Source organism: Rhodotorula paludigena (assembly GCF_050403205.1).
Source record: "Rhodotorula paludigena JCM10292 DNA, Rt_paludigena_JCM10292v1_ctg55, whole genome shotgun sequence".
NCBI lineage: Eukaryota > Fungi > Basidiomycota > Microbotryomycetes > Sporidiobolales > Sporidiobolaceae > Rhodotorula > Rhodotorula paludigena.
In genome coordinates, this window is record NW_027481403.1 from 78,817 (window position 1) to 100,886 (window position 22,070).

A 22,070-nucleotide genomic window follows, 5' to 3' on the forward strand; every position below is an offset into this window, starting at 1 on the left:
GTTGTTGTAGCGATCGGTGTGCGGTGCCATGGCAGAGTGACCCCAACCTCTCTTTTCCGTGTGTGTGTCGTCTTGGCCGAGAGGCAGCCTCGAGCGGATGGGAGCCGGTCCGCCTCCGCTCGCGCCTTCGCAGCGAGCGCGTTGCGTTCCCTTTCTCTGTCCGCTCAAACCTCGAGCAGCTCGCTCGTACGGTGTCTGCTAGGCACGGATAAGGTCAGTCTCCACGGGCAGTGCAGCGCCCTCTGCGAGTCGCGCCGTCTCCGATAGCCGCCCCGCTTGCCGAACGCTCCTTCCGACGACTCGCACTCGTCGCTCCTTGCGCTCTCTCGCCAGCGCACGAGCAGGCCGGCCCAGCCCGGACACTGCCATCTGGCCTCCGCCCGCGCTCCTCGCGTCCTCGCTCGCCCTTTGTGTCTCGACGCCCTCGCCGGTCGTCTGCGAGAGTTCCGCTCGCCCCGGGGCATAAATGCCGCAAGGCCGCTTGCGCGCCTTCTTTCGCAAGGTACGCCGCACGTCCTCCTTCAGCGCCTTGTCCCGCGAACGAGCCTTCCCCTTCGCAGCACTTCCACCCCGATGAAGCCGCCTCGACCCCCTCCCCTCCGCCGGTAGCGTCCGGCGCCGCCCGTGTCCCCGCGCCGTCTTCTTCGCGCTCGTCGACCCGCCCCGCGACGCCGAGGAGCCACCACCCGCCGAGCGGGATCTCGGTCGCCGACAGGCCGATTACGCAGCCGCGTCCGAGGAGGAGACGGCGACGGAGGACGCAGAGCCCCGTCGGGTTGCCGCTCTAGTGCGTCTCGGTGAATACTGTGTTACGCCGAAGGCGTGGCTGACACGCGTGGTCAATTAACAGCTCGGCGCAGCCAGGAGAGGAGGAGATGAGCATCTTCAAGAGCACCGACATGGACGCTTCGCAGCTCGACCTGTCCATCTCGCGCACCTCCACCGCCGACAACAGTCTGTCTGATGCGGACGACGACGACGATGACGAAGACGACCGAGACGAGGAGAACGAAGACAGCTTCTTTGCGCGCCCGAGCATCGACGTCTCGCTCGACTCGCATCACCAGCGCTACGGCTCTTCGTACGGCTCGCCCTCGCTCCTCGTCCCTCCAGCAATCGGCAACCGCCCGCGGTCCGCGAGCGAGCCCCTCGGAGCGGCAACGCGCCGCGGCCGTTCCGGGTCGAATGCGTCGCTCGCACGACCGGGACTCGGCGGCGCCTCGCCATATCTCTCGCACTCGCCCGGTTCAAGTTCGCCGTTCGCTTCCCGCTCGGGACTGATCGACATCCCCGCGCGCCCGCCCTCGCCGCCCGCGCTGTCCGCCTCGCCTCTCACACCTCCGTCCCTCTCGCCCCGTCGCGCGTCCTATTTCGCACACCGCTCGTCCCGCTCCTCGCCGAGCAACACGTTCGGCACCCCTCCTCCTTCTTCGGCCCTCTCGTCCTCCCTCCCCGCGTCCCGCCCGCGCGCAGGGACGCTCCAGCGTCTCCTCGGCAGCAGCGAAAACGCCAGCACCGCGTCGCTCGTCCCGCCCGGCGCGGGCGGGAGCCCGTATGGCGCGGCGCTCGGCGCGAGAGCGAGCTCGAGCGGGCTCAGCGTGAGGGAGCAGGGGATTTCGGCACCGGTGCCCAATTCGTTCGGTGCGTTACGCGGTCCGGCGTCTCTTTCTCATGCGAGCCTGACTGGGCAAGTGTGGACGTCTGATTGACTCCGCTTGAGGATGCGCACAGTCCATTCGTCCTTTGTCTTTCCAAAGAGCGGCCCGACTCCACAGCAAGTCGCCTTCCTCTCTTCGCGCGAGTCGCTCGGCGCCTACGGCTACGGCCCGGGCGTCGCTCCTCCCGCCCCTCCGCCGCCCTCCTTCCTCGGCACCGAGGGCCCGCCGCCTGCGCTTGGCGGACGGGCGCGCAGCGGCAGCTCGGCAAGCGCGCGCAGCGGGACGAGCCCGCTCGCGAGGGAGGTGGGCAGCTCGTCCCCTCCACCGGCGGCGAGCTTGCCCGTCCCCGTCCCCGTTACCGTCCCTTCGCCGCCCTACAGCGCCACGCCCGATCTCGCCACAGCTCCGGCACCTGCTCCTGCCGAGGAGGAGCCCGACCCGGCGCGCCCGCCTGTCCTGCCCGCGCTCTCGCTCCCCTCCGCCCCTCTCACGCTGTCCCCACTCGCCACACCCTCATCCACGCCACCCCCTTCGCTCGAGCCATCTGCGGCGCCGAGGCCCGTCCCGCTGCACCTCGCGCGCGCGCGCGACCCGTCAGCCGACTCGCCGCCGGTCCCGACGCCCGAGATTGTCACGCTCGCGCCGACGCCGACGCAGAGTCGCGCGCCGAGCCCGAGGTTGCCACCGCCTTCGAACGAGGGACGCTTCAGAGGGTCAGGCGCCGGGGATGGAGATGGAGAGGCGGAGGAGGGGTTCCCGTTCCCGCGAGAGCAGGCGGCGGGAGAGGGGGAGAGGGAGGAGCTGCGTCCCGAGGGGGTTGAAGGGGAAGAGGGAAGGAGGCAGTATGTGCTCAGCGGGGTGAGCGAGGCGAGTACTGTCGTACCTGCTTCGGCGCACCGCAGTGCGCGGACGAAGGAAGAGGGCGAGGAGGATCGAAAGGACTGAGGCGGTTGTCTGCCCGGCACGTCGGACAGTCTTCGTCGTCGGCCACTATGAGATTATGTTTCCACGCTGTATAGACTCTCCTCCTTTCGTCTGTTCCCTGGGTTTACTGGGCATACCAGCGTTGACGACCGGCGTGCCGTCTTTGTGTCCTCCATTTCTCCGCGGGCCGACACCCTTTGTAGCACTATCTCCCGTACGTACCCCTCCGAATGGCCGTAGCTCACAGCTCGCACGAAATATCCGCGGCATCCTGAGACACCCGGCACTGCCTCGTTGCGAGCCGGCCGGTCCAACGGGCACCTTTCTGCTTTTGCTCGCGTACCACAGCTACTACGCCTGAAATCACGAGATGGCCAACAAGACGATTTCTGTCTTTCGCAAGGACTTGTACGAGGGCAAGGTCGTCTTTGTCGTGCGTCCTCTCGCTCGTCCATGCTGATGAGCCCCACATCGACCGCTCACCGCCCTTCTCTGCGGGCAGACTGGCGGCGGGAGTGGCATATGCTACAGCATGACGCAGATGCTGATGGAGCGTGCGTCCCGCTCCTCGCGCATCGCGCCCATTGTCGCTCGCTGACCTCCCCTTCGCCCGCTCCGCGCAGACGGATGCTCGGCGTCCATCTTTGGCCGGCGCAAGGCCAACATCGAGTCTGCCGCGGCCGAGCTCTCTCGCGCGACGGGCCAGAAATGTATCGGCGTCAGCGGCGACGTGCGCAAGCTCGAGAGCCTGCAGGACGCCGTCAAGCGCACTGTCGACGAGTTTGGGAGGATCGACTTTGTCATTGCCGGTGCGCTGCCGCGTCAGTGGTTTGTGTGTGATGTGACTGACGGGTGAAGGACGCCCACAGGCGCCGCGGGCAACTTCCTCGCCCCGCTCGAAGGTGAGGCTTCCATTTCCGACGTTCAGCGTTTCTTGCCTATCGTCCCGTCGACGGCTGGTCCGAAATGCTCGATGGCCAGGCATCTCAGCTGTAAAAACTCACCTAGACCCGCGAACGCAGGCCTCTCGGCCAACGCCTTCCGCACCGTCATCGAGATCGACACGCTCGGGACCTACAACACTTTCAAGGCGACGATCGGCGAGCTCGTCAAGGCACGCGGGTCGCTCATCGCCGTCTCTGCGACGCTGCACTACCGCGCGTCGACGCTCCAGGCGCACGTCAGCGCTGCAAAGGCGGGCGTCGACGCGCTCGTGAGGGTCATTGCGGTCGAGTACGGGCCGCGGGGCGTGCGGGCAAACGTGCGTCGAAGCGCGACACTGGTCTGATCCGGAGTGGCTCCGTCCTCGACTGACCTTTGTGCATGGCTCGATGCGCAGTGTATAGCACCGGGACCCATCGCCGGCACGGAAGGGATGGACCGCCTCATGCCCAAGGCCCGTCGCTCTGACCTTCCCAGTCTTTCGCGTCCCGCTCACTCGGTCTCCCTCATCGCAGGAGCTGGTCGAGGAGCACACGAAGCGGATTCCAATGCAGCGGTACGGCGACAAGGAAGACATTGCCGCCGCTTCTTGCTTCCTGTTCTCGCCGGCCGCAACCTACATCACCGGGACGACGCTCGTCGTCGACGGTGGAGACGTGGGTGTTCTACCATCGTTGACTGAGGCGGCAGCTGACCTGGTTGTCTCGTTGCAGTGGCACATGTCGACGTCCGCGGGTGCGGGCTTCTATCCGGATGCGTTCCTCCCGGGCGGCGAGAGCAAGTTTATGACCAAGCTGTAGATGTAGCACTCCTTGTATCGCCAGTATCGAGCGTTCCTCGGATAATCGCAAAGTGGCCGCGTGTCAGCTTCCGCCAGCGTTGCCGCCCGTGCCGAAGCGCCGAAGCTTCGCGCTCCGTCCTTTCACTGCTTCGTTCGCGCTTGTTCAGGATGAGCATCATCTGGGACGGCTCGTCTTCGCCGCTGCTCGCCCGCGTAGGCAGCACGCACGGCTGGCTCAGCTCGCAGACTCCCCACCCCGCCGTGTCGGTCCCGCGGTTCCTCGAGTCTGCTCGCGCTCGTACGCCTGGCTGACTGCCCGAGACCCCTCGAAACGACAGTCCCTTTTCGCTCTTTGCCATTGCACACGCGATCCGCGTCGCGTGCGTGTACCGCGGCATCGCTCGTGCGGGCGGATACGACAGTCAACTCGGCAGTGCGGCCCCTCCTGCTCGGCGTGGAAGGTCAGACAGAGTCGCTGACGAGCGTGCAAACAGATCTGCAGGCGGCCATTGTCCCGCTCGTGCTCATCCTCGGCGGTTCGACTGTTTCGAGCGTCCTGCTGGGCCTCGTGCCTGGCTGGGTCGTCACGCCCATCCCCGTGGCGACCTATGGGTGCGCTTCTTGCATCACAGCTTCAACGTACACCCGCTGACCCGACGCCGAGACACGATGCGCAGCCTCATCCCGCTCCTCGCCGCCAAGACGGGCCTCGTCTCGCTCGTCCTCTCGATCCCGTCGCTCCCGCGCGAGTCGCTCTTCTGCCTCATCGACGGCTTCTCGCGCATCATGGGCATGACGACGCTCGGCGTCGACGTCGTCCTGTCGCACCCGAACCAGGCCGTGCGCAACTCGCCCTGGGCCATGGTCCTCGTCGCCTTCATCTCGGGCGGCGGCGGCGGCATGCTCGTCCCCGCGTTCAAGCTCTTTGGCCCGAGCTGGGGCTTCACCGACACGCCCGCGTGGGTCAAGAACGGGCTCAACATTGACGTGTGGAGCGCGGGCTTCATCGGCTACGTCTACGCGTGCGTCGCGCGCCACCCTTTGCATGGTCTCTCGACGGCCCTTCCTGCTACTGCGAGCTGACTTTGTGCGAAAACGCCTTCTGCACAGAACGCTCATCGACGCGCACCCGTTCTTCCGCAAGCCGGTCGCGTACCTCCTCACGCACCTCCCCGCCCTCCGCGGCTTCTTCGACGTCCCCAAGGCGTACCTGACCTCGCCGCGCCACACGGTCCTCCTCCAGCCGGGCGAGGCCAAGATGTGCGCTCCTCGCTCTCCCTCCCTCCCGTTCGCTCACGCGCAACTCAACGCACCAGCCAGGCACTGACCCGAAAGCCTCGTCGCGCAGCTTCTGCTCGCTCCTCCTCGCGTCGATGCTCTTCACCTCGCGCATCGTCGTCCCGCTCCTCTCGCGCTCCTCTGCCGCGCAGCAGCAGAAGCGCAAGGCCGTCGCGGGCATCAAGGAGGCTCAGCAGGCGGTCGCGGCGAGCTCGACGGCGGTCAAGGGCGCGGCCAAGACGGGCAGCGTGAGGGAGAGGAAGAACCAGTGAGGGTCCGGAGGATCGCAAAGACCCGGAAGGATCGTGCTATCTGGATCAGAGGACCTGAACAGTACGGCAGTAGGAAAAGAGTCGGAATGGCGGTGTCGCTGCAGATCGACCGGAACTTCGTCTCTTTCGACTCGCCGGCCCAGCCCAGAGCATGTCTAGACGTCTGAATAGCATGCCACTCTAGAGCAACTGGAGCAAGACGCTACTGCTGCAGCAGCGCCGCGAGCCTCTTGACGACCTCGTCGCACTCTTCCCGCGTCCCGACCGTGATGCGCAAGCACGCCTCGCACCCGGGCTCGTTCCCGCGGAAGCGCACGACGACCTGGTCCTCCTCGGCCATGTGCGTGTAGATCCGCTTTGCGCGCTCGTTGTCCGGCTCCCCCGCGCGCCCGCCAATCTGCGCGAGGACGAAATTCGCGTCGTTGGCGCCCGGGAGCGCGATCACCCCTGGCGTGGCGCGCAGCGCGTCGATGAGGTACGCGCGGTTCGAGATGAGGGTCGCAATGTTGCGCCGGAAGGCGTCGAGCCCCTGCGGCGAGAGGGCGCGGAGGGCGAGCGCGGCGGTCGGGGTCGAGATGTTGTAGGGCGCCTTGATGTTGTTGAGCACTTGGATGATCTCGGGCGACGAGATGGCGATGCCGAGACTGTGCAAGTGTGCGGCGCGTCAGCCTGTGCCCCCGAGAAAAGGCGGGCGCTCGCAATGAGACGGAGGCGAGGCGCACCGGATGGCGGCGAGGCCAAAGCCCTTGCTGAGCGTCTGCATGATGACGAGGTTGCTCCACCCTTCCTCGACGAGCAAGCGCGCGGCGCTCTTGTCGGTCCCGGCAAAGTCGATGTAGGCCTCGTCGACGACGACGAGGCCGTCGTAGTCTGGGTTGGCGAGGACGGCGCGGATGTCGTCGAGCGGGATGAGGGTCCCTGTCGGGTTGCCCGGCGAGCACAAGAACGTGAGCTTGATCGGGCGGTCGCTCCGCGCTGCCTCGGACAGTGTCCGGTTGATCTGTGGAGGGCCGTGTGCGTCAGGGCTCGGGTCAGGGTGCGGTCGAGGGCCCCGGACGCACCTCGTCGACGCGCGGGCGGAACGAGCCGCCCTCGAGCTCGAGGTTGACCTTGACGACGTCGACGTCGTTGACCTGGGCGCAGACGCTGTACATGCCATAGGTGGGCGGGCACACGAGGACGCGGTCGCGGCCGGGGATGCACCCGATGCGGAACAAGAGGTCGATGACCTCGTCGGACCCGACGCCGAGGAAGAAGTTGTGGGGCGAGGGGACGTTGCGGAGGGCGCACAGGCGCTCCTTGATGTCGTAGTGGGTCGGAGAGGGATAGCGGTGGAGGTCGAGGTCGTCGAACGAGGCTGTTCCGGGTGCCGGTGTGCGTGAGTCTCGAGAACAGTGAGGGAGGAGGGCCCCGACGTGACCCACTGTCCTGTGCGGTACCCTGCGCGGCTGGTGCGGGGAGGGCGTGACCAAGGGCGTTCTCGTTTGCGTCGAGAAGGATGCCGTGCTCGTAGTCGTCGCGGGCGCAGCGGTAGGGGAGGAGGGCGAGGATGTTACTGCGGATGGCGCGCTCGAGGGACCAGTGGGCGGGCTTGGGCGGTGTGGGTGCGACTGGTGGCGGGGCGGGGGCCATCTTGGGCAGTCGGGATGCGAGGCGAGAGAGTGGAGCGATGGGGAGATCTAGAGGGAGGGCGAGGGGAGGAAGCAGGAGGGGGCGGAGGGGTGGCCGCGATAAGCGCTGGTGACAGTGACTGTGCGAGTCAAGTGCAGCCCGGTGGCTCTCGTGCAAGCTGGAGCAAGGGAACGCCGCCGAGAGGGATGATCGCATTCGCGGCTGACTCTTGTCCGAGTCGAGTGCACCGCATCGATCGAGAGCGGGGCAGACAGGCAGGCAGGGCTCACAGGGACCAGCATGGGCGCACTCCGCCTCGTAGACACGCTCTCGGGCCACCAGGACCGCGGTACGCCCTCCTTCTCCTCGTCGCCGCATCCCGCTCACCCCGCCGCCCACCAGCGTGGAACGTCGCATGGAACCCGGCCAGGCCCACCCTCGCCTCGTGCTCCACCGACAAGTCCGTCCGCCTCTACTCGTACGCACCCGCACCCGCACCCGCACCCGACACCGCCGACACCGCCTCCTCCTCCTCCTCGCCGTCGTACCGCTTCTCGCTCGAGTCGACCATCCCGACCTCGCACGCCCGCACCGTCCGCGCCCTCGCCTTCTCTCCGACCGGCGCCACCCTCGCCACCGCCTCGTTCGACTCGACCGTCGGCGTCTGGTGCCAGGTCTCCGAGGCCGGCCTCGACGACGGCGATGCGACTGCTTCCGCATCCGCAGGCGAGTGGGAGCCCGTCGACCCGCTCGAGGGCCACGAGAGCGAGTGCAAGAGCGTCGCGTGGAGCGCAGACGGCCGCCTCTTGGCCAGCTGCAGCCGCGACAAGAGCGTCTGGGTCTGGGAAGGTCCGCCTCGCCTCGCCCCTTCTTCCGTCGCGCTAGCACCACTGACGAGACGCGAGGACCCTGCAGCGGTCGGTCCGGCAGATTTCGAGTGCCTCGCCGTCCTCATGGAGCATTCGCAGGACGTGAAATGCGTAAAGTGGCATCCGACCGACGAGGTTCGTTTCTCTCGCTCTCTTCCTCTTTGTGCGCGCGCTCACCCCGGAACGCCCCCCGGCAGCTCCTCGCCTCGGCCTCGTACGACGACACGATCAAGCTGTACGCGGCCGACCCATACGACGACGAGTGGCAGTGCACGCACACGCTCTCGTCGCACTGTGCGACCGTGTGGGCGCTCGCCTTCTCGCCCTGCGGCCGCTACCTCGCCTCGGCCGGCGACGACCTCTGCATCCGCCTCCACGAGCGCGTCCCGCAGTCGTCCTTCGCCCCCGGCGAGCTCGGCGAGCTTGGCGAGGCGCGCAGGGAGGAGGGGGGGAGGATGGGGCCCTGGAGCGCGGGCGGCGTGCGCGTCGGCGCGAGCGAAAAGTGGCGCTGGGAGGACCGCGGCGTCATCGAGCGCGCGCACGACCGCACGGTGTATGCGCTCGACTGGCAGCGGGGCGGGACGGCAGAGGGCGAGGGCGGGCTCGGGAGGATCGTCAGCGGCGGAGGCGACGGCAAGATCAACGTGTTCCAGATGGTGCGTCCTCTACCGCTCGTCCGCGTGGAGCGCTGCGCTGACGGCTCGGAAATAGATGGCACCCCCGCCCTCGGACGGCTCGTCGCCCAACCCGTCGCACCACCTCGTCGCGTCCGTCGAGGACGCCCACGGCGTCTCGGACGTCAACCACGTCGCCTGGTGCACGCTCTCGCCCGCGCGCGCGGCCGCAACCCTGCGCGCGCTCGAGGGCGGCGAGGACGACGCGGAGCAGGAGCAGGAGCAGGACGCGAGCGGCGGCGGGGAGGGCGACGACGAGGCAGATCCGCGGTGGGAGGGCGCGCGAGACCTGTTTGCGAGCGCGGGAGACGACGGACTCGTCAAGGTGTGGACTGTCGTGGCGTAGCGCACTGCCATGCAGCTCCACTCCTCTTGGCGATGCCCGGGATCCGTGAGCAAGCTCGTGCCGCCGTTACACTTAGGGAGAGGGTATCACGATCAGATTAGATACGAGAGAAGCGCTATGAGGACAACACGATAAGATAGTGACAGCTCCCACTCCCCGACACCGACCTCGCACGAACATCACACCTTCGCCTGCTGCTCCCTCATCGCGTCAAATGTGCTCCGGCGCTCAAACAGCGGCGCATGGTTCGTCACCGTCTCGGTGCGCGAGAGCGACGGCCCGAGCCGCTGCTCGTCGGTCGGCGGGTCGTGCGGCGCGAGCGACGCGGGCTTGGACAGCGCGGCGGGCGAGGGCGGGCGTGAGAGCGCCGAGCGGAGCCACTGTGCGATGTCGCGCGATGCTAGTCAGCGAGTCTGATCTCCTGAGCGATGAGTCTGGCAAAGAGGGACGCGGCGCACGGGATGGTCGAGCGCTTCGGCCGCAGTCGGCCGCTCGTCCTCGTTGACGGTGAGCAGCTTGCGGATAAAGTCCTTGGCCTCGTTCGACACGGTCTCCCACGAGCGCGGGAAGTACAGCTCGGTTGTTCGCGCCTCGTGTGCCTGCGAGAGCAGAGGTGCGGTCAGCCTTGCGAAAAGAGGGTGAGCGATTGAAAGGAAGACTCGCCAGCTCTTCCGGATCTGTCTTCTTGTACGGGAAGCGCCCCCCGAGACACACAAACGCTGCGCGCTCCGCACGAGTCAGCAACTCACTTGTTCAAAGGCGAAGCGACGATGCGCACCAATCACGCCCAGCGACCACACGTCCGCCTTGAGTCCATACCCTCTCCCCTGACCCTCGCCATTGAGCACGCCCTCCTCGGGGTACATCTCCGGTGCCGAGTACCCCGCCGAGCCCGCGACGGTGAAGAGCCTTCCGCCGTTGGGCTCGACGTACGCCGCGAGGCCAAAGTCCGAAATGACGCAGTCGTCGTGCCCGACTTCGGGGTGCGAGCCGGGCGGGGTCCGGTACAGGACGTTCTCGGGCTTGAGGTCCCGGTGCGCGATGTTGAGCCCGTGCAGGTAGGCGACTCCGTCCTGTGTGCAGCGGCGCAGTGCACGAGGTCAGGAGGGGAGGTGAGGCTGGGAGGAGGGGGCGAGACGCACGACGAGTGCATAGACGACTTCTCGTGCTTCAGCTTCGGGGAAGCTGCGACGAGAAAGCGCAGCGGCGTTGTCAGCGAATTGGACTGCGAGAAGGTCAGCCAGGGGAGCAACAGTGACGACGCACCGGTTCCCAGGGCTCTCCATCAGGTGCTCGAAGAGCTCGCCCCCCGCCGCAAGCTCGAACACCAAATAGTACTTGCTCGACGACTCGTACCATTCGACCGTCTCGATGATGTGCGGGTGCTTGAGCCGGAGGAGCGTGTTTTGGCGAAAGATCTGCTGCTCGTGGTCGCGGATCTTTTCCTTGGGAATGATCTTGACCGCGACCTGTCAGCAAGGGCGAGGCCAGAGGACGGCAGTAGCGCAGAGAGACGGGAGAAGAAGGGCGAGAGAGGGAGAGCAAGTGGGGAAGGGTCAGCTCGCCGTTCATCCAGCTTCCGACCAGCAAGCGAAGATCTGCCAGGCCAGAAGCGGACAAAAGCAACGCCCTTATGGATGACGAGCGCACCTCCTTGCCCGTGTCAAGTGCGGTCGCCCTCTTGACGACGGCGAATCCTCCTCTGCAGAGTCGAGTGACACGGGCGTCAGACGAGCTCGATCGCAAGCGCAGAGCGTCTCGAGAGACAGCACGCACACCCCGAGTGTCTCCTTGATCGAGTAGTGGCGCTTGCGGTGGCTGCGGTTGCGAGCCGATCAGTTGCGAGCGGTGCGGGGGAGCGACGGAGGGGATGCGCGTCAAGGGGACGCACTGGCTCGCGGGCTGGCCCGTCAGGTAGTCGAAAAGATGCATCCCGGCACTCGCAGCTCGTCGACCGGGCTGCGCAGCGGGCGAGGCCCAGACGGAACTCGCTTCTGAGGGTCGCCGCCTCCGCAAAGTCCACAGAGGCGGAGTCCGCGGCATTTGCTCAACCGTGGCCACTCTTGCAGGTGGCGTTCGTTCGAACAGCAAGCGAGGTGACAACGCGTGCAATGCTCTCGTGGCGGTCCGCTATCATGAAAGGAGCGAAGAAGTTGGTTCTGTACCGCTAGCCTCAGCCGCACGCAACCGCACGTCCTCGTGGCCCATCAGAGGCAGAGCAGCCAAATGCGGTCCCACTGCGGCGCCAAAGTTGGCGGACCAACGCCGAGATGCCGGGTCGACCATTTGCGGTGCCGGCGACAGAGAGAGTTGGCCAGTCGGACGAGCGAGGCATGGTTGAAGGGGCAGCCTCCGTCTCGGAAGGGCGAGTAGCCTCGAGCTCTACGGGGGTGCTAGCCGTCACTCGCATTGTCAAAGAGTATCGATAGGTAGCACGTCCGCCTCATCTTGAAGTTGGGCGTAGCGTTTTTGAGAACCGAAGACGAGGCGTGGCACAGAAGTCGAGCACGAACAGGGCGGCCGGCGCTTTACCAAGCACAATCACCAGCAAGCAGCAGATCGTTCATGATCAGCGACTTCAGTTTGTTGTACAAGCCGAGGGCGCCAAGACGGGCGTCGGCGAGGCTGGCAGGCGGCAAGCGAGGGGAGTCGCGCGGAGCGGAGCAACGAAGACAGCTCGTACCAGACAAGGTAGCCTGTGATGATAGAGAAGAACTCGTTCGGCGCAGGCAGCAGGAGCGGAAGCGGGCGCTGTCGGCGAGGTCAAGGGAGGAGGGGCAAGCGAGTTCGACCCCACCCAGCACAGCAGCTCCGCCTTGCTGCGGATCTGAGCAGCTCGGGACACACGCAGACTCTTCATTGGTACGCTGCACCTTTCAGACCACTCTCGCAGCTCGTTTCGGCGTCGCCTCGTCTAGGCGCGTTCTCATCGCCGGCACCGCTCGCCGCCGGATGACACAGCGCACAAAGAGCGCGCGTGGCTGTCTGAGACCGCTGAGAAGCGCTTGCAAGAGGCATCCGCGCCAATCAACCGGCCTCTGTCGCTTCAGCCGCTGACTCCGCCGCCGCCTCCTTGCAGTTCGCCTCGAACCAGCTCCCCGTCTCCAGCTCGATAGACCCCTGTAGGACACTGTCAGCATGCGTGTCGTCATCAAGGGAGGGTGCGTGCGCGCCCTTGCTGCGCCAGAGAGACTCGCGGCTGACTTGCTTCTCCTCCCTCTCCCGCTCCTTGCAGTGTCTGGAAGAACACCGAGGTCCGTCTCGTTGCTTGACTGGATTGGCATCTGGAGCTGACCTGGCCCGACCCGCGCAGGACGAGATTCTCAAGGCTGCTATCGTGCGTATTGCATCCGCTGCCCCTTGTCTCGCGCCGACCTGCTCACACGCATTGCATCGCACAGTCAAAGTATGGCAAAAACCAATGGGCACGTATCTCATCACTCCTGGTGCGCAAGACGCCTAAGCAGTGCAAGGTACGCATGTTGTCTGGCCTCTTCAGCGCCGCGCCGTCCCGCTCACGAATCTCCGCTACGCGCAGGCGCGATGGATGGAATGGCTCGACCCGGCCATCAAGAAGACCGAGTGGTCCAAGGAGGAGGACGAGAAGCTGCTGCACCTCGCCAAGCTCATGCCGACGCAGTGGCGCACGATCGCGCCCATCGTCGGCCGCACGGCCAACCAGTGCCTCGAGCGGTACCAGAAGCTGCTCGACGAGGCCGAGCGCGCCGAGAATGAAGAGCTCGGCCTCGCGGGCGTCGACGACGCCGGCCCGAGCGCCGACGACGTGCGCCGCCTCCGCCCGGGCGAGGTCGACCCCGACCCGGAGAACCGCCCCGCGCGGCCCGACCCGATCGACATGGACGAGGACGAGAAGGAGATGCTGTCCGAGGCGCGCGCGCGCCTCGCCAACACGCAGGGCAAAAAGGCCAAGCGCAAGGCGCGCGAGCGCCAGCTCGAGGAGGCGCGCAGGCTCGCCATCCTGCAGAAGAAGCGCGAGCTCAAGGCTGCGGGTATCCTCATGCGCGCCAAGCCCAAGAAGACCGGCATGGGTGCGTCGCGACAGCGAAGACTGGTTGCGAGGCGGAGTGCTGACCTCGTGCATCTGCAGACTACATGGCCGACATCCCCTTCGAGAAGGCGCCGGCCGCCGGGTTCTACGACACGAGCGATGAGAAATCGAAGCGTGTCTCTGCGCCGACGGGCAAGTCGCTGCGCGAGCTCGAAGGGCACAACCGCAAGAAGGACCGCGAGGACGCCGAATCGCGCGACAAGAAGCGCAAGGCGCGCGAGGCCAAGGACGCCAACGCCGACGCCATGTCGCACTTTGTCCCGACCAAAGACGCGCTCCTGCAGCAGCGCCGCGAGGAGCAGCAGATCTCGAAGCGCCGCAAGCTCGTCCTCCCTGGCCCGCAGGTCTCGGAGCGCGAGCTCGACGACCTCGTCAAGATTGGCCGCGCGGGCGAGTCGGCGCGCTCGCTCGTCACCGACAACGAGACGGGCAACGACGCGAGCCAGGGCTTGCTCGGCGAGTACTCGGCGCTCGGTGCAGCGCGCGACGCAAGGACGCCCCGTACGGCGCCCGAGCGTACGTTCTTTTCACACTGACTCGGCTCAACGCTTGCTCACACTGTCTCCGCGCACCTGCAGACGACAACGTCATGGCTGAAGCGCGCAACCTGCGCAACCTGACGGCGCAGCAGACCCCGCTTCTCGGCGAGGAGAACACCCCTCTGCACGAGCTGCACGGCCGCACTGGCTTCGAGGCGGCCACCCCGCGCGGCCAGGTTGCTGCGACGCCGAACCCGCTCGCAACGCCGTTCCGTGCGGGCCAAAGCGACGTCGGCGCCACGCCCGTCTCGTCGGTCGGCGCGACCCCGCTCCGTACGCCGTTCCGCGACAGTCTCAGCATCAACGACGAGAACGCGTCGCAGTACGGCCTGACGCCGCGCGACGAACGCCTCCGCCAGCACGATGTCAAGCGCCAGCTCCGCCAGGGCTTCTCGGCGCTCCCGCAGCCCAAGAACGAGTTCGAGCTTGTCCTGCCCGAGGAGGAGGACGAGGCTGCACAGGCCGAGGGGACGAGTGCCGAGGTGGCAGAGGCGCTCCGCATCGAGGATCGCGCCGAGCGCGAGGCGCGCCTCAAGGCGCTGCGCGAGGCCGAGGAGAAGCGCGAGCTCGAGCGGCGGAGCCAGGCTGTCAAGCGCGGCTTGCCCCGCCCGATCGAGGTCGACGCAGCGGCCATGCTCGCGCAGCTCGACCTTGAGGGGCAGGAGGCCGACGCGCCTGGGCAGGACAAGTGGCGCCGCGAGGCCGAGCGCGCCGTCACAGCCGAGATGATCCGGCTCCTCGAGCACGACTCGATTGTGCACCCAGTCGCGGGCAGCCGGCGCCCCGGCGGCGGCCGCTCCTCGCTGCCGCGCATCGCCGACGAGGACTTGGCAGCAGCGCGCCAGCTCGTGCACGACGAGGTCGCGCAGGCGGTCGGCCTCCCCGGCGCGTCCGAGAAGGTGCTCCGTCGCGCCGTCGCGCTCTCGGTCGAGGACTTTGACAAGCACTGGCGGCCGACGTACGAGCGCCTCGCGTACGACGCACGGACAGACCGCTACGTCGACAAGGAGTCGCTCTCGGATGCGGACCGCATCGCGGGCCTGCGCGCGCTCATCGAGTCGAACCGCGACAAGATGGCGTCCGAGTCGGCCAAGGCAGCAAAGGTCGAGAAGCGGTTGGGGCAGACGCTCGGCGGCTACGTCGCGCGGAGCAAGACGCTCGCGGGCAAGCTGGGCGAGGGTCACGACGATCTGTCGCGCACGCGCATCGAGCTCGAGTCTTTCGCGCGCCTCGCCAACAACGAGGAGGGCGCCGTCGTGCGCCGCGTCGAGGCGCTCCGGGACGAGGTCGAGCGGCTCGAGCGCCGCGAGCGCGACGGGCAGGCGCGGTTTAAGGAGCTGCTCGACTTGCAGCAGCAGCTCGAGCAGGAGTGCGAGCAGATGGAGCTGCTCGAGGCCGAGGCGATCAACGAGCGCGCGCTCGCGTCGATGGACGAGTAGACAGACTGGGAATTCCGTTAGGTCCGAGTCGCGCCTTTGGTTTAGTCCCTCTCGCATTGTCTATGCAACGTTGTCACTGTAGTACATGCACTCAATCTTGCAGAGCGCGAAAGAAAGGATCGATCACAGCCGTAGCCTCAAGGTTTCGGAAACCACGTCTCGAGCAGAGTCTCGCCTCTTTCTCCTCGTCTAGAACGGCTTGCGGCTCTTGCCAGTGCTCAAACTGCCTGCTTTGGGCCAGAAACACTCAAGATAGCCCTGCCTCTGCCTCCCTCGGCGGCCGTGACCCCGTCGTCGTCCTCATCGTCGAACGCACCTTGTCGCCCGTCGCCATGCTCGACCTCTCGCTCCCGACGTCCATGGACGGGTTCACCCGCTCCATCTGTGCGTCTGGTCTGCTCTCGCGTCTTTGCTCGCGTCGGAAAGCTGACGAGATGCCTCCGCCCGCCTCTCCTCACTCGCAGCGGTCATGTAGGCCCATTGTCCTGTGCCTACAGAGCTTGCACGAGCGCCTGGCTGACCTATCGTCCTGCCACAGCTTGACCAGCGAGATTGGCGACCGCACATTCCTCATTGCGGCCATCCTGTCGATGCACCACCCGCGCATGACCATCTTCAGCGCCGCCCTCTCTGCGCTCGGCGTCATGTCGTTCCTCTCTGCGCTCCTCGGCAACATCCTGCCCGGTCTCCTCCCCAAACGGTACACGACCCTGGCCGCCGCGATCCTCTTCTTCGTCTTTGGCGCAAAGATGCTCCGCGAAGGGCTCGAGATGGAGGGCGGCGACGCCGGGCGGGAAAAGATGGAGGAGGAGATGCGCGAGGTGCAGAAAGAGGTCGAGGAGGCCGAAGAGGAGGCGACGGGCCGCCCGAGCGGGATCGCGCTCGACGACATGGAGGAGGGCCGCAGGGGCAGCAAGGCGCCCGAAGGAGAAGAGGGCCTGCCGCAGCCGGTGGGCGCCCGGCCGCGCAGCAAGAGCTTTACGAAGGCCAAGGACAACGCCGTCAACGGGATCAAGGACGGCGTCAAGAACCTCGCGCAGCTTCTCTTCAGCCCGATCTTCATCCAGGCCTTCATCCTCACCTTCCTCGCCGAGTGGGGCGACCGCAGCCAGATTACGACCATCGCGCTTGGCGCGGCACATGTGCGTCTCTCGTCAATCGGCGGTGACCAAGTCCCGCATCTGACGCTTCTCCCTTGTGCAGAACGTCTGGATCGTCACGTTCGGCACGACTCTCGGCCACTCGGTCTGCACGGGTGGTGCTGTTTTGGGTGGCCGCTGGATCTCGCAGCACATCTCTATCAAGCATGGTACGGCGTCGTCGCACGACTTCTTGACGCTCGCGAGCTGACCCCGTTTGCCCCGACGCAGTCACGCTCGGCGGCGCCGTCCTCTTCCTTATCTTCGGCGTCATGTACTCGTACGAAGGGTGGACGATGATCGACGAGTCGGCGATCGAGCTGACAGCATAGACAATTTAATGATTCACGGTCGGAGCTTCGGACAAACTCTGCAATCATACCCCTCTAGACATGCGCTTCTTCAACGGCTTGATTTTACGACAGGAGAATGATGGTCTTGCTACATGGGCTGCTGCTAGTCAAAGACGCTGCCGTCGTCCTGCGGTGGTCGCTTCGCCGCCTTGGCGCGCTCCTTCTCCTCCCGCTGAGCCTGCTCTTCCGCCTGCCGCTTCTTGTACCTACAGGAGTGCCGATCAGCGGATAGCCTTGAGAACGGACAGAGGAAGACGAGCCTACAGTGCGCTCTTGGGATCCTTCTCCGGGTTGCGCGCCCACTTGAGCCGCTTGTCAATCTCGGTCGCGCGCGCCTTGTCGACCACGTTCTTCTGCGCGTCCGTGACCATGGCCTGAATCTCGTCGAGCAAGCGCAGGAGCGCCGCATGCTCGAGCGCGGGTGGATCGTCGCCCTTGCTCCCCTCGCCCTCGCCCTGGGGCGTCGCCGAGCCCTCACCCGCTTCTTTCCCCTTGCCCTTCCTCTGCGCATTCACTTCCTCCCTCCTGCGCTCCGCAGCGTCCTTCTTCCCCTCCTTGACGCCCAGCCACGTCTCGACACTCTCGCGGTCCGCCGCGCGCATGCACGCGAGCGCGATCTGCGCGGGCGAGTAGACGAGCTCGGCGGGCGAGAGGCGCGAGGCGCGCAGCTGCACGTGGGCGCGCGGGAGGGCGGATGTGAGAGAGGCGGCGGGGACGCCGGCGGTCTGTGAAAAGAGGATGCAGACATTAGTGAATGAAGGAAAAGAGGAGGAAGGACCGCGAAAAGCGTACCTGCATGTCGAGCACGAGCCCGCTTAGGGCGACATGCGCGTGGTGGACCTTGTACTCGAAATGCAAGGACTGCGAGACGAGAAATTCGAGCGAGAGAATGTCGGCGGGTGGGGTCTTGACTTTTGCCGCAAAGGTGTCGATCGAAATGGGGAAGTTCTCCGTCTTTGTCGCGAGGAAGACGCAGGTGAGCCTGGTGACATGGCTCGTCAGTATCATCCCAGGGCACATAATGAGTGAGAGCATGTACATGATGTTGCGCGGGTGGTAGTCCATGGCGGTGTTGCGCAGGTAGAATCGCTTGAGGTAGCTCATCGCCGTCGCGAGCACCATTTCCGGGAACTTGAAGGCGTTGCAGAGCGCGACAATCTGCGTGAGGTAGTAACTCACGAGGGCTTGCTCGTCGGCAACCGTCAGGTACTCGATGTCGGCCGGAGCAGGCGGAGTTGCAGGCTGCGACGGGCCCTCAGAGGCGGTCCCATCGGCTGAAGACCCTGCAACCGGCGTCGGGGTATCTTGCACTGCTTGTTGCGCCTGTGTAAGCAGTTTTGAGCGTTAGACTGAGCGCAAAGCCGGCCACAGTGCAACCTCGACAGGTGTACGGACCCGTTCCTCCTCCCACAGGCTCCGCACGCGCGAGACCGCATGCTCGTTCAGCTCGCTCCGGACCCTGTCGAGGCCCTCTTTCGAGTAGCGCCAGTGCCTGGACGTCAGAGGGAAGTGGTCAGCCTCCATCGTTGTCATCGCCTAGACTGCGATGGGAGCGGGTGGACGGACCGGTATTGCGAGGACTGGTGGTACAGCTGGACGGGAGGGCCTTGTGGAGGCTTCGGTGGCCCCTGAGTTCGCTGAACGGCCATCTCGTGCTGTGCGAGCGAAGCGGAGGTTGACAACCTCGGACACTTGCTTTCCGAGTTCGACACTGCACTCGCACTCGCTCAGACGCGCTCGACTACAGCTCACGCGCACTCAGTACAGCTGAAAACTCGCTCGTTGAAGCGTCACCCTTCCTGCGGCTGTTCCCGCCTTTCTCTCCCCCACTTCGCTCGCCTCACCAAACTCTCGGGCGATGAGCTACTCAGACAAGTCCGACTTTGAGCGCGAGCGCGACAGGCTCGTTGCAGAGATCGCAGAGGTGCGCTGAGCTCTCCCTTGGACACGAATTGGCGTTATTGCGATTGTTGCGCTCCTCGTGCCCGTCGAGACGCGTTCGTCAAGTCGCCGAGCACCGCGCTACGAAGCCTGTGCAGGCTGCTTGGGGGTACACGCTGCTCTCTGGCCTGCTTGCGAGGCAGAGTAACCCTACGCAGCCCCTCCTACCTTGACTGACTTTCCCTCTTCCTCGTCGCACAGAACCTCGGCAAGTGCGTCACGTCGGTCAACCAGCTCAACCGCCACATCGAGAACGTGACGCAGGTCGGCGGCGGGTTCGACGCCGTGCACAGCCTGTGGAGCCAGTTTGAAGGTGTTATGGCTTCGAGCGGGTCGTACGCGGATGCGGTGCGCGCTTCCCACTCGCTGTGCCCCTTTGAGCCTGTGTGGCTGACACTGACACTCGCAGGAACAACAACCTGACCCGATCCTAGCGCGGCAAGGGGACGAGACCGCGAGGTTGCCAGCGGGTTTGGCGCCCGGCGGAGGGGAGACGCTCCTCATGCCTGGTGGGACCGCGCAAAGCGGCGAGGCTACCGCCTGACCGTCTTCTTCCCTCCGTCTCTGCCTGTTGTATCAATCTTGAGGCATGTTGTGCAAGTACTGCGTTTCTGGGAAACGGCGAGGCGGGCGAACGGGGAGGCAAGCAGGGTTGCGCTAGGGCTACGTCACGGCGAATATCGCGGGCTCCTGGGTGAGAAAACTAAGGGAGTCCCGTGCCTGTCTGGCGGGCGTGCAAGCCGTCAGTGCCGTGCGAGCGGAAGACACGGGCCAGGCGCAACGCACCGCGCTTCTCGTCGAGGGCGCCCATGAGCTCGACCATGACCGCACCCGCGCCGTCGACGTCGTCGTCAGCAATGCGTTCCATCATGTCCTTCCATTTCTGCGACTTCTTGACGTCGTCCCAGTGCTCGACGACCCAGTCGAGCGTCGCCTTGCGCCACGGCTTGAACAGCCGCGACAGCTCGCTGAAGAGCTCGCTCGGGGCCGTCTCGACCGAGAGCTGGGACGTGAAGTGGGCGACGCACGTCGTCTCGAGGTCGTCGAGGTCGAGGAGATGCGCGAGGCGGAAGACCGACTTGGGCGAGCAGAGCAGCGGGAGCTTCGGGTCCTTGCGCAACGCGTCGAGCACGTGGTCAGAGCGCGTCTTCTTGGCGTTAGAATTCAGCGGGAGGCACGAGGAAGAGAGCGGCGCGAAGCGGATGAACGCGGTCTGCATCCAGACAAGCACAGCGCGAACCGTCGAGTACGCCGCCTGCGTCATCTTTACCTGCTTGTAGCTGAATCCCGTGCTCGAGCGCGGGTCGTGCATCTCGACATGGAGTTGCGGAACGTGAGGTGGTCAGTCCCATCGTCCGAATCGTCGTCGAAGTCCCTCAAGTCCTCGGCTGGAGAACTCGGAGGGCTTCTGTCCCAGAGCTGCGGCGGTGTGCGCCGGTCACCGTAGCCACCGTAGCCGCCACCGCCATACGGAGGCGTCTCGCTGCCCAGACGGCGGCGCTTCGAGCCGACGAGAACGTTCTCGGCGAGGCCAGAGCGGAAGAGGTTGCGAAAGTAGGGCGAGGCAGTCGAGAGGAGCTCCTCGGATGCCCACAGCTCGGCAGGCCCTAGTTCTTGACGCTCGGGAAGAAGAGACGGACGTTGTGCGGGACGGCAGACGTCGAGCTGCTCGAGGTGCGCTGAGCGAGTTCGAGCGATGACGGGTTCGGCGCGACCGAGTGCTGCTGGAGCTCGAACACGAGACGATACTTGTTGCGGCTGGATGGAGAGAACTTGCCGTTCGTGCGCCGACTGAACGCCTCGAGGTCTTTGTGCGTCGGGCAGGTGCTGTAGCCGCCGTACGTCTGCCTTCCTCCTTCGTTCACGTTGGGAGCGAAAGTCGTAGGACCAGCCAGGCGAGAGTGCATGATCGACTGCTCGGCACCGGACTCGTCAATCCAGTACAGATTGTGGCTGAAGCGCGTGCGTCGGCCAATCGCGCCTTTCGCGAGGTGGCCGTGGTTGAAAGAGAATTCGAAGCCGTCCTTGCTCGAGCGCACGGATAGGGTCCAGTGACCTGGGAGAGTCACGCCCTCGAGCGGAAAGAGCGCAGGCAGTGCAGTCGCGACGAGGGCCACCTCGATCTCTGCCTCGAACCTCCAGTAGAAGGCACCATCGAGGGAGAACGACGGGAGCTTGGGGCCGGCGTCTGGAGCAGCAGTCATGCTCGCTCTGTCCTCTCTGGAGGCTGCGAGCGCCAGGAGCGCGAGAGCGAGTGACACGGAGGAGCGAGAGCTGGAACTGATGAAGTCCGCCACGTCACCTTCTGTGCGACTTCCGTCTACGAAACGACGTGTCACAAGCGGTGCTCGACACCTTTTGCACACCGAGCAGAAGCGACGCGGAGCTCTCGGATTCGCGCGAAGCGTGTGAGGCAATGACTACGGGACTTTCACGTGCAACAATCGCTGCGTCGAAGCGCTCGACAACCGGGCGGGCAAAGCCCACGGCAGCGCTAATTATTGACATGCGTAGGAAATGTGAGAAACTTCCACGAGCCGCTTACAGCCGGTGTGACTGCCGCCGGCTGATGCAATCAGCTTCTTTCGTCGACTTCCGAGCCGCCCCGACAGAATCCGCTTCAGTAGACCTTCCTTTGCGCCTCTCGCCGCCTCGAGTGTAAGACGACCATCTTATGAGGTGTGGACTGAGCCAGAGGAAGGGACAGAGCCGATTTGAATGGCCGGCGTATCCCAGCAAGTTCCGCCTGTTAGTAGCACGCATCGGTACGCCGCTCAAGTGACGCTCAGCCGTCGTTACGTGCGCTGAAACGCGTGGTCAAGCTCGAGCTGCAGAGGCGAGAAAGTCAAGGAACGTGACGGCCCTCGCACCGTCAGCCGCGGGCGTGCTTCGGACAAATGCTTCCTCGCTGCTATTGACCACTAAGCTCCTTATAAGCTCCTTCAAGCTGAACCAACGGCAGCCCATGTGATAGAGCAATCATGAGTCGTGCACGTGTCTGAGCAGCCACGAGACAGGACCAAGCTGTTCCGCGGGAAGAGATCGCAAAGCCGCAAAGTCTGCGCACAGCTATTCATGCGTCGTGAAGTCTCGTCCCAAGATCTGAAGAAGCGGGAGACAAACTAGCGAGAGAAGCATAGCGAGCAGTATCGAGAATTGCGGTATGAGGAGCAACGGACGACAGCGGAATGACCGGCCCGCGCAACTGCAATGCTTCGAGCCGCGTTGATGACGA

At 65.5% G+C, this 22,070-nt stretch overlaps 12 protein-coding genes across 12 annotated transcripts; 7 read left to right on the forward strand and 5 right to left on the reverse strand.

Annotated features, from left to right (window-relative positions):
* Window positions 1-466: 466 nt before the first annotated feature.
* JCM10292_006724 (uncharacterized protein) lies at window positions 467-2,603 on the forward strand (the record flags this gene model as incomplete). Its single annotated transcript, XM_076651688.1, has 5 exons — window positions 467-502; window positions 561-787; window positions 851-1,641; window positions 1,732-2,371; window positions 2,561-2,603. The coding sequence occupies 5 exons, from the start codon at window positions 467-469 to the stop codon at window positions 2,601-2,603; spliced, it is 1,737 nt and encodes a 578-aa protein (XP_076502768.1).
* A 349-nt stretch (window positions 2,604-2,952) lies between these two features.
* SPS19 (2,4-dienoyl-CoA reductase (NADPH)) lies at window positions 2,953-4,324 on the forward strand (the record flags this gene model as incomplete). Its single annotated transcript, XM_076651689.1, has 8 exons — window positions 2,953-3,015; window positions 3,085-3,136; window positions 3,206-3,391; window positions 3,452-3,541; window positions 3,605-3,843; window positions 3,922-3,978; window positions 4,040-4,180; window positions 4,238-4,324. 8 exons carry the CDS (start codon window positions 2,953-2,955, stop codon window positions 4,322-4,324), a joined length of 915 nt encoding a protein of 304 aa, XP_076502769.1.
* Window positions 4,325-4,473: 149 nt separating this feature from the next.
* Window positions 4,474-5,855, forward strand: JCM10292_006726 (uncharacterized protein; the record flags this gene model as incomplete). Its single annotated transcript, XM_076651690.1, has 6 exons — window positions 4,474-4,568; window positions 4,644-4,738; window positions 4,800-4,917; window positions 4,983-5,327; window positions 5,416-5,565; window positions 5,654-5,855. The coding sequence occupies 6 exons, from the start codon at window positions 4,474-4,476 to the stop codon at window positions 5,853-5,855; spliced, it is 1,005 nt and encodes a 334-aa protein (XP_076502770.1).
* Window positions 5,856-6,057: 202 nt separating this feature from the next.
* On the reverse strand, window positions 6,058-7,487 carry HIS5 (histidinol-phosphate transaminase; the record flags this gene model as incomplete). The annotated part of the gene is made up of 4 exons (XM_076651691.1): window positions 6,058-6,499; window positions 6,578-6,855; window positions 6,917-7,212; window positions 7,280-7,487. 4 exons carry the CDS (start codon window positions 7,485-7,487, stop codon window positions 6,058-6,060), a joined length of 1,224 nt encoding a protein of 407 aa, XP_076502771.1.
* A 279-nt stretch (window positions 7,488-7,766) lies between these two features.
* JCM10292_006728 (WD40 repeat domain-containing protein) lies at window positions 7,767-9,355 on the forward strand (the record flags this gene model as incomplete). Its single annotated transcript, XM_076651692.1, has 5 exons — window positions 7,767-7,815; window positions 7,869-8,315; window positions 8,382-8,470; window positions 8,533-8,991; window positions 9,047-9,355. 5 exons carry the CDS (start codon window positions 7,767-7,769, stop codon window positions 9,353-9,355), a joined length of 1,353 nt encoding a protein of 450 aa, XP_076502772.1.
* Window positions 9,356-9,534: 179 nt separating this feature from the next.
* On the reverse strand, window positions 9,535-11,287 carry JCM10292_006729 (serine/threonine-protein kinase; the record flags this gene model as incomplete). Its single annotated transcript, XM_076651693.1, has 9 exons — window positions 9,535-9,735; window positions 9,814-9,954; window positions 10,019-10,074; window positions 10,134-10,428; window positions 10,498-10,540; window positions 10,622-10,824; window positions 11,006-11,057; window positions 11,132-11,173; window positions 11,247-11,287. The coding sequence occupies 9 exons, from the start codon at window positions 11,285-11,287 to the stop codon at window positions 9,535-9,537; spliced, it is 1,074 nt and encodes a 357-aa protein (XP_076502773.1).
* A 1,206-nt stretch (window positions 11,288-12,493) lies between these two features.
* Window positions 12,494-15,402, forward strand: JCM10292_006730 (uncharacterized protein; the record flags this gene model as incomplete). The annotated part of the gene is made up of 7 exons (XM_076651694.1): window positions 12,494-12,516; window positions 12,591-12,609; window positions 12,669-12,692; window positions 12,757-12,828; window positions 12,894-13,404; window positions 13,464-13,940; window positions 14,003-15,402. 7 exons carry the CDS (start codon window positions 12,494-12,496, stop codon window positions 15,400-15,402), a joined length of 2,526 nt encoding a protein of 841 aa, XP_076502774.1.
* A 332-nt stretch (window positions 15,403-15,734) lies between these two features.
* On the forward strand, window positions 15,735-16,873 carry GDT1 (putative ribosome biosynthesis protein GDT1; the record flags this gene model as incomplete). Its single annotated transcript, XM_076651695.1, has 5 exons — window positions 15,735-15,786; window positions 15,867-15,873; window positions 15,941-16,544; window positions 16,606-16,711; window positions 16,773-16,873. The coding sequence occupies 5 exons, from the start codon at window positions 15,735-15,737 to the stop codon at window positions 16,871-16,873; spliced, it is 870 nt and encodes a 289-aa protein (XP_076502775.1).
* Window positions 16,874-16,997: 124 nt separating this feature from the next.
* Window positions 16,998-18,543, reverse strand: JCM10292_006732 (uncharacterized protein; the record flags this gene model as incomplete). The annotated part of the gene is made up of 6 exons (XM_076651696.1): window positions 16,998-17,100; window positions 17,159-17,619; window positions 17,687-17,876; window positions 17,934-18,217; window positions 18,290-18,386; window positions 18,461-18,543. 6 exons carry the CDS (start codon window positions 18,541-18,543, stop codon window positions 16,998-17,000), a joined length of 1,218 nt encoding a protein of 405 aa, XP_076502776.1.
* A 209-nt stretch (window positions 18,544-18,752) lies between these two features.
* JCM10292_006733 (DASH complex subunit DAD1) lies at window positions 18,753-19,379 on the forward strand (the record flags this gene model as incomplete). Its single annotated transcript, XM_076651697.1, has 3 exons — window positions 18,753-18,818; window positions 19,037-19,183; window positions 19,245-19,379. 3 exons carry the CDS (start codon window positions 18,753-18,755, stop codon window positions 19,377-19,379), a joined length of 348 nt encoding a protein of 115 aa, XP_076502777.1.
* Window positions 19,380-19,538: 159 nt separating this feature from the next.
* On the reverse strand, window positions 19,539-20,147 carry JCM10292_006734 (uncharacterized protein; the record flags this gene model as incomplete). The annotated part of the gene is made up of 2 exons (XM_076651698.1): window positions 19,539-19,555; window positions 19,622-20,147. The coding sequence occupies 2 exons, from the start codon at window positions 20,145-20,147 to the stop codon at window positions 19,539-19,541; spliced, it is 543 nt and encodes a 180-aa protein (XP_076502778.1).
* A 295-nt stretch (window positions 20,148-20,442) lies between these two features.
* Window positions 20,443-21,039, reverse strand: JCM10292_006735 (uncharacterized protein; the record flags this gene model as incomplete). Its single annotated transcript, XM_076651699.1, has 1 exon — window positions 20,443-21,039. The coding sequence occupies one exon, from the start codon at window positions 21,037-21,039 to the stop codon at window positions 20,443-20,445; it is 597 nt and encodes a 198-aa protein (XP_076502779.1).
* Between the last annotated feature and the right edge of the window lie 1,031 nt (window positions 21,040-22,070).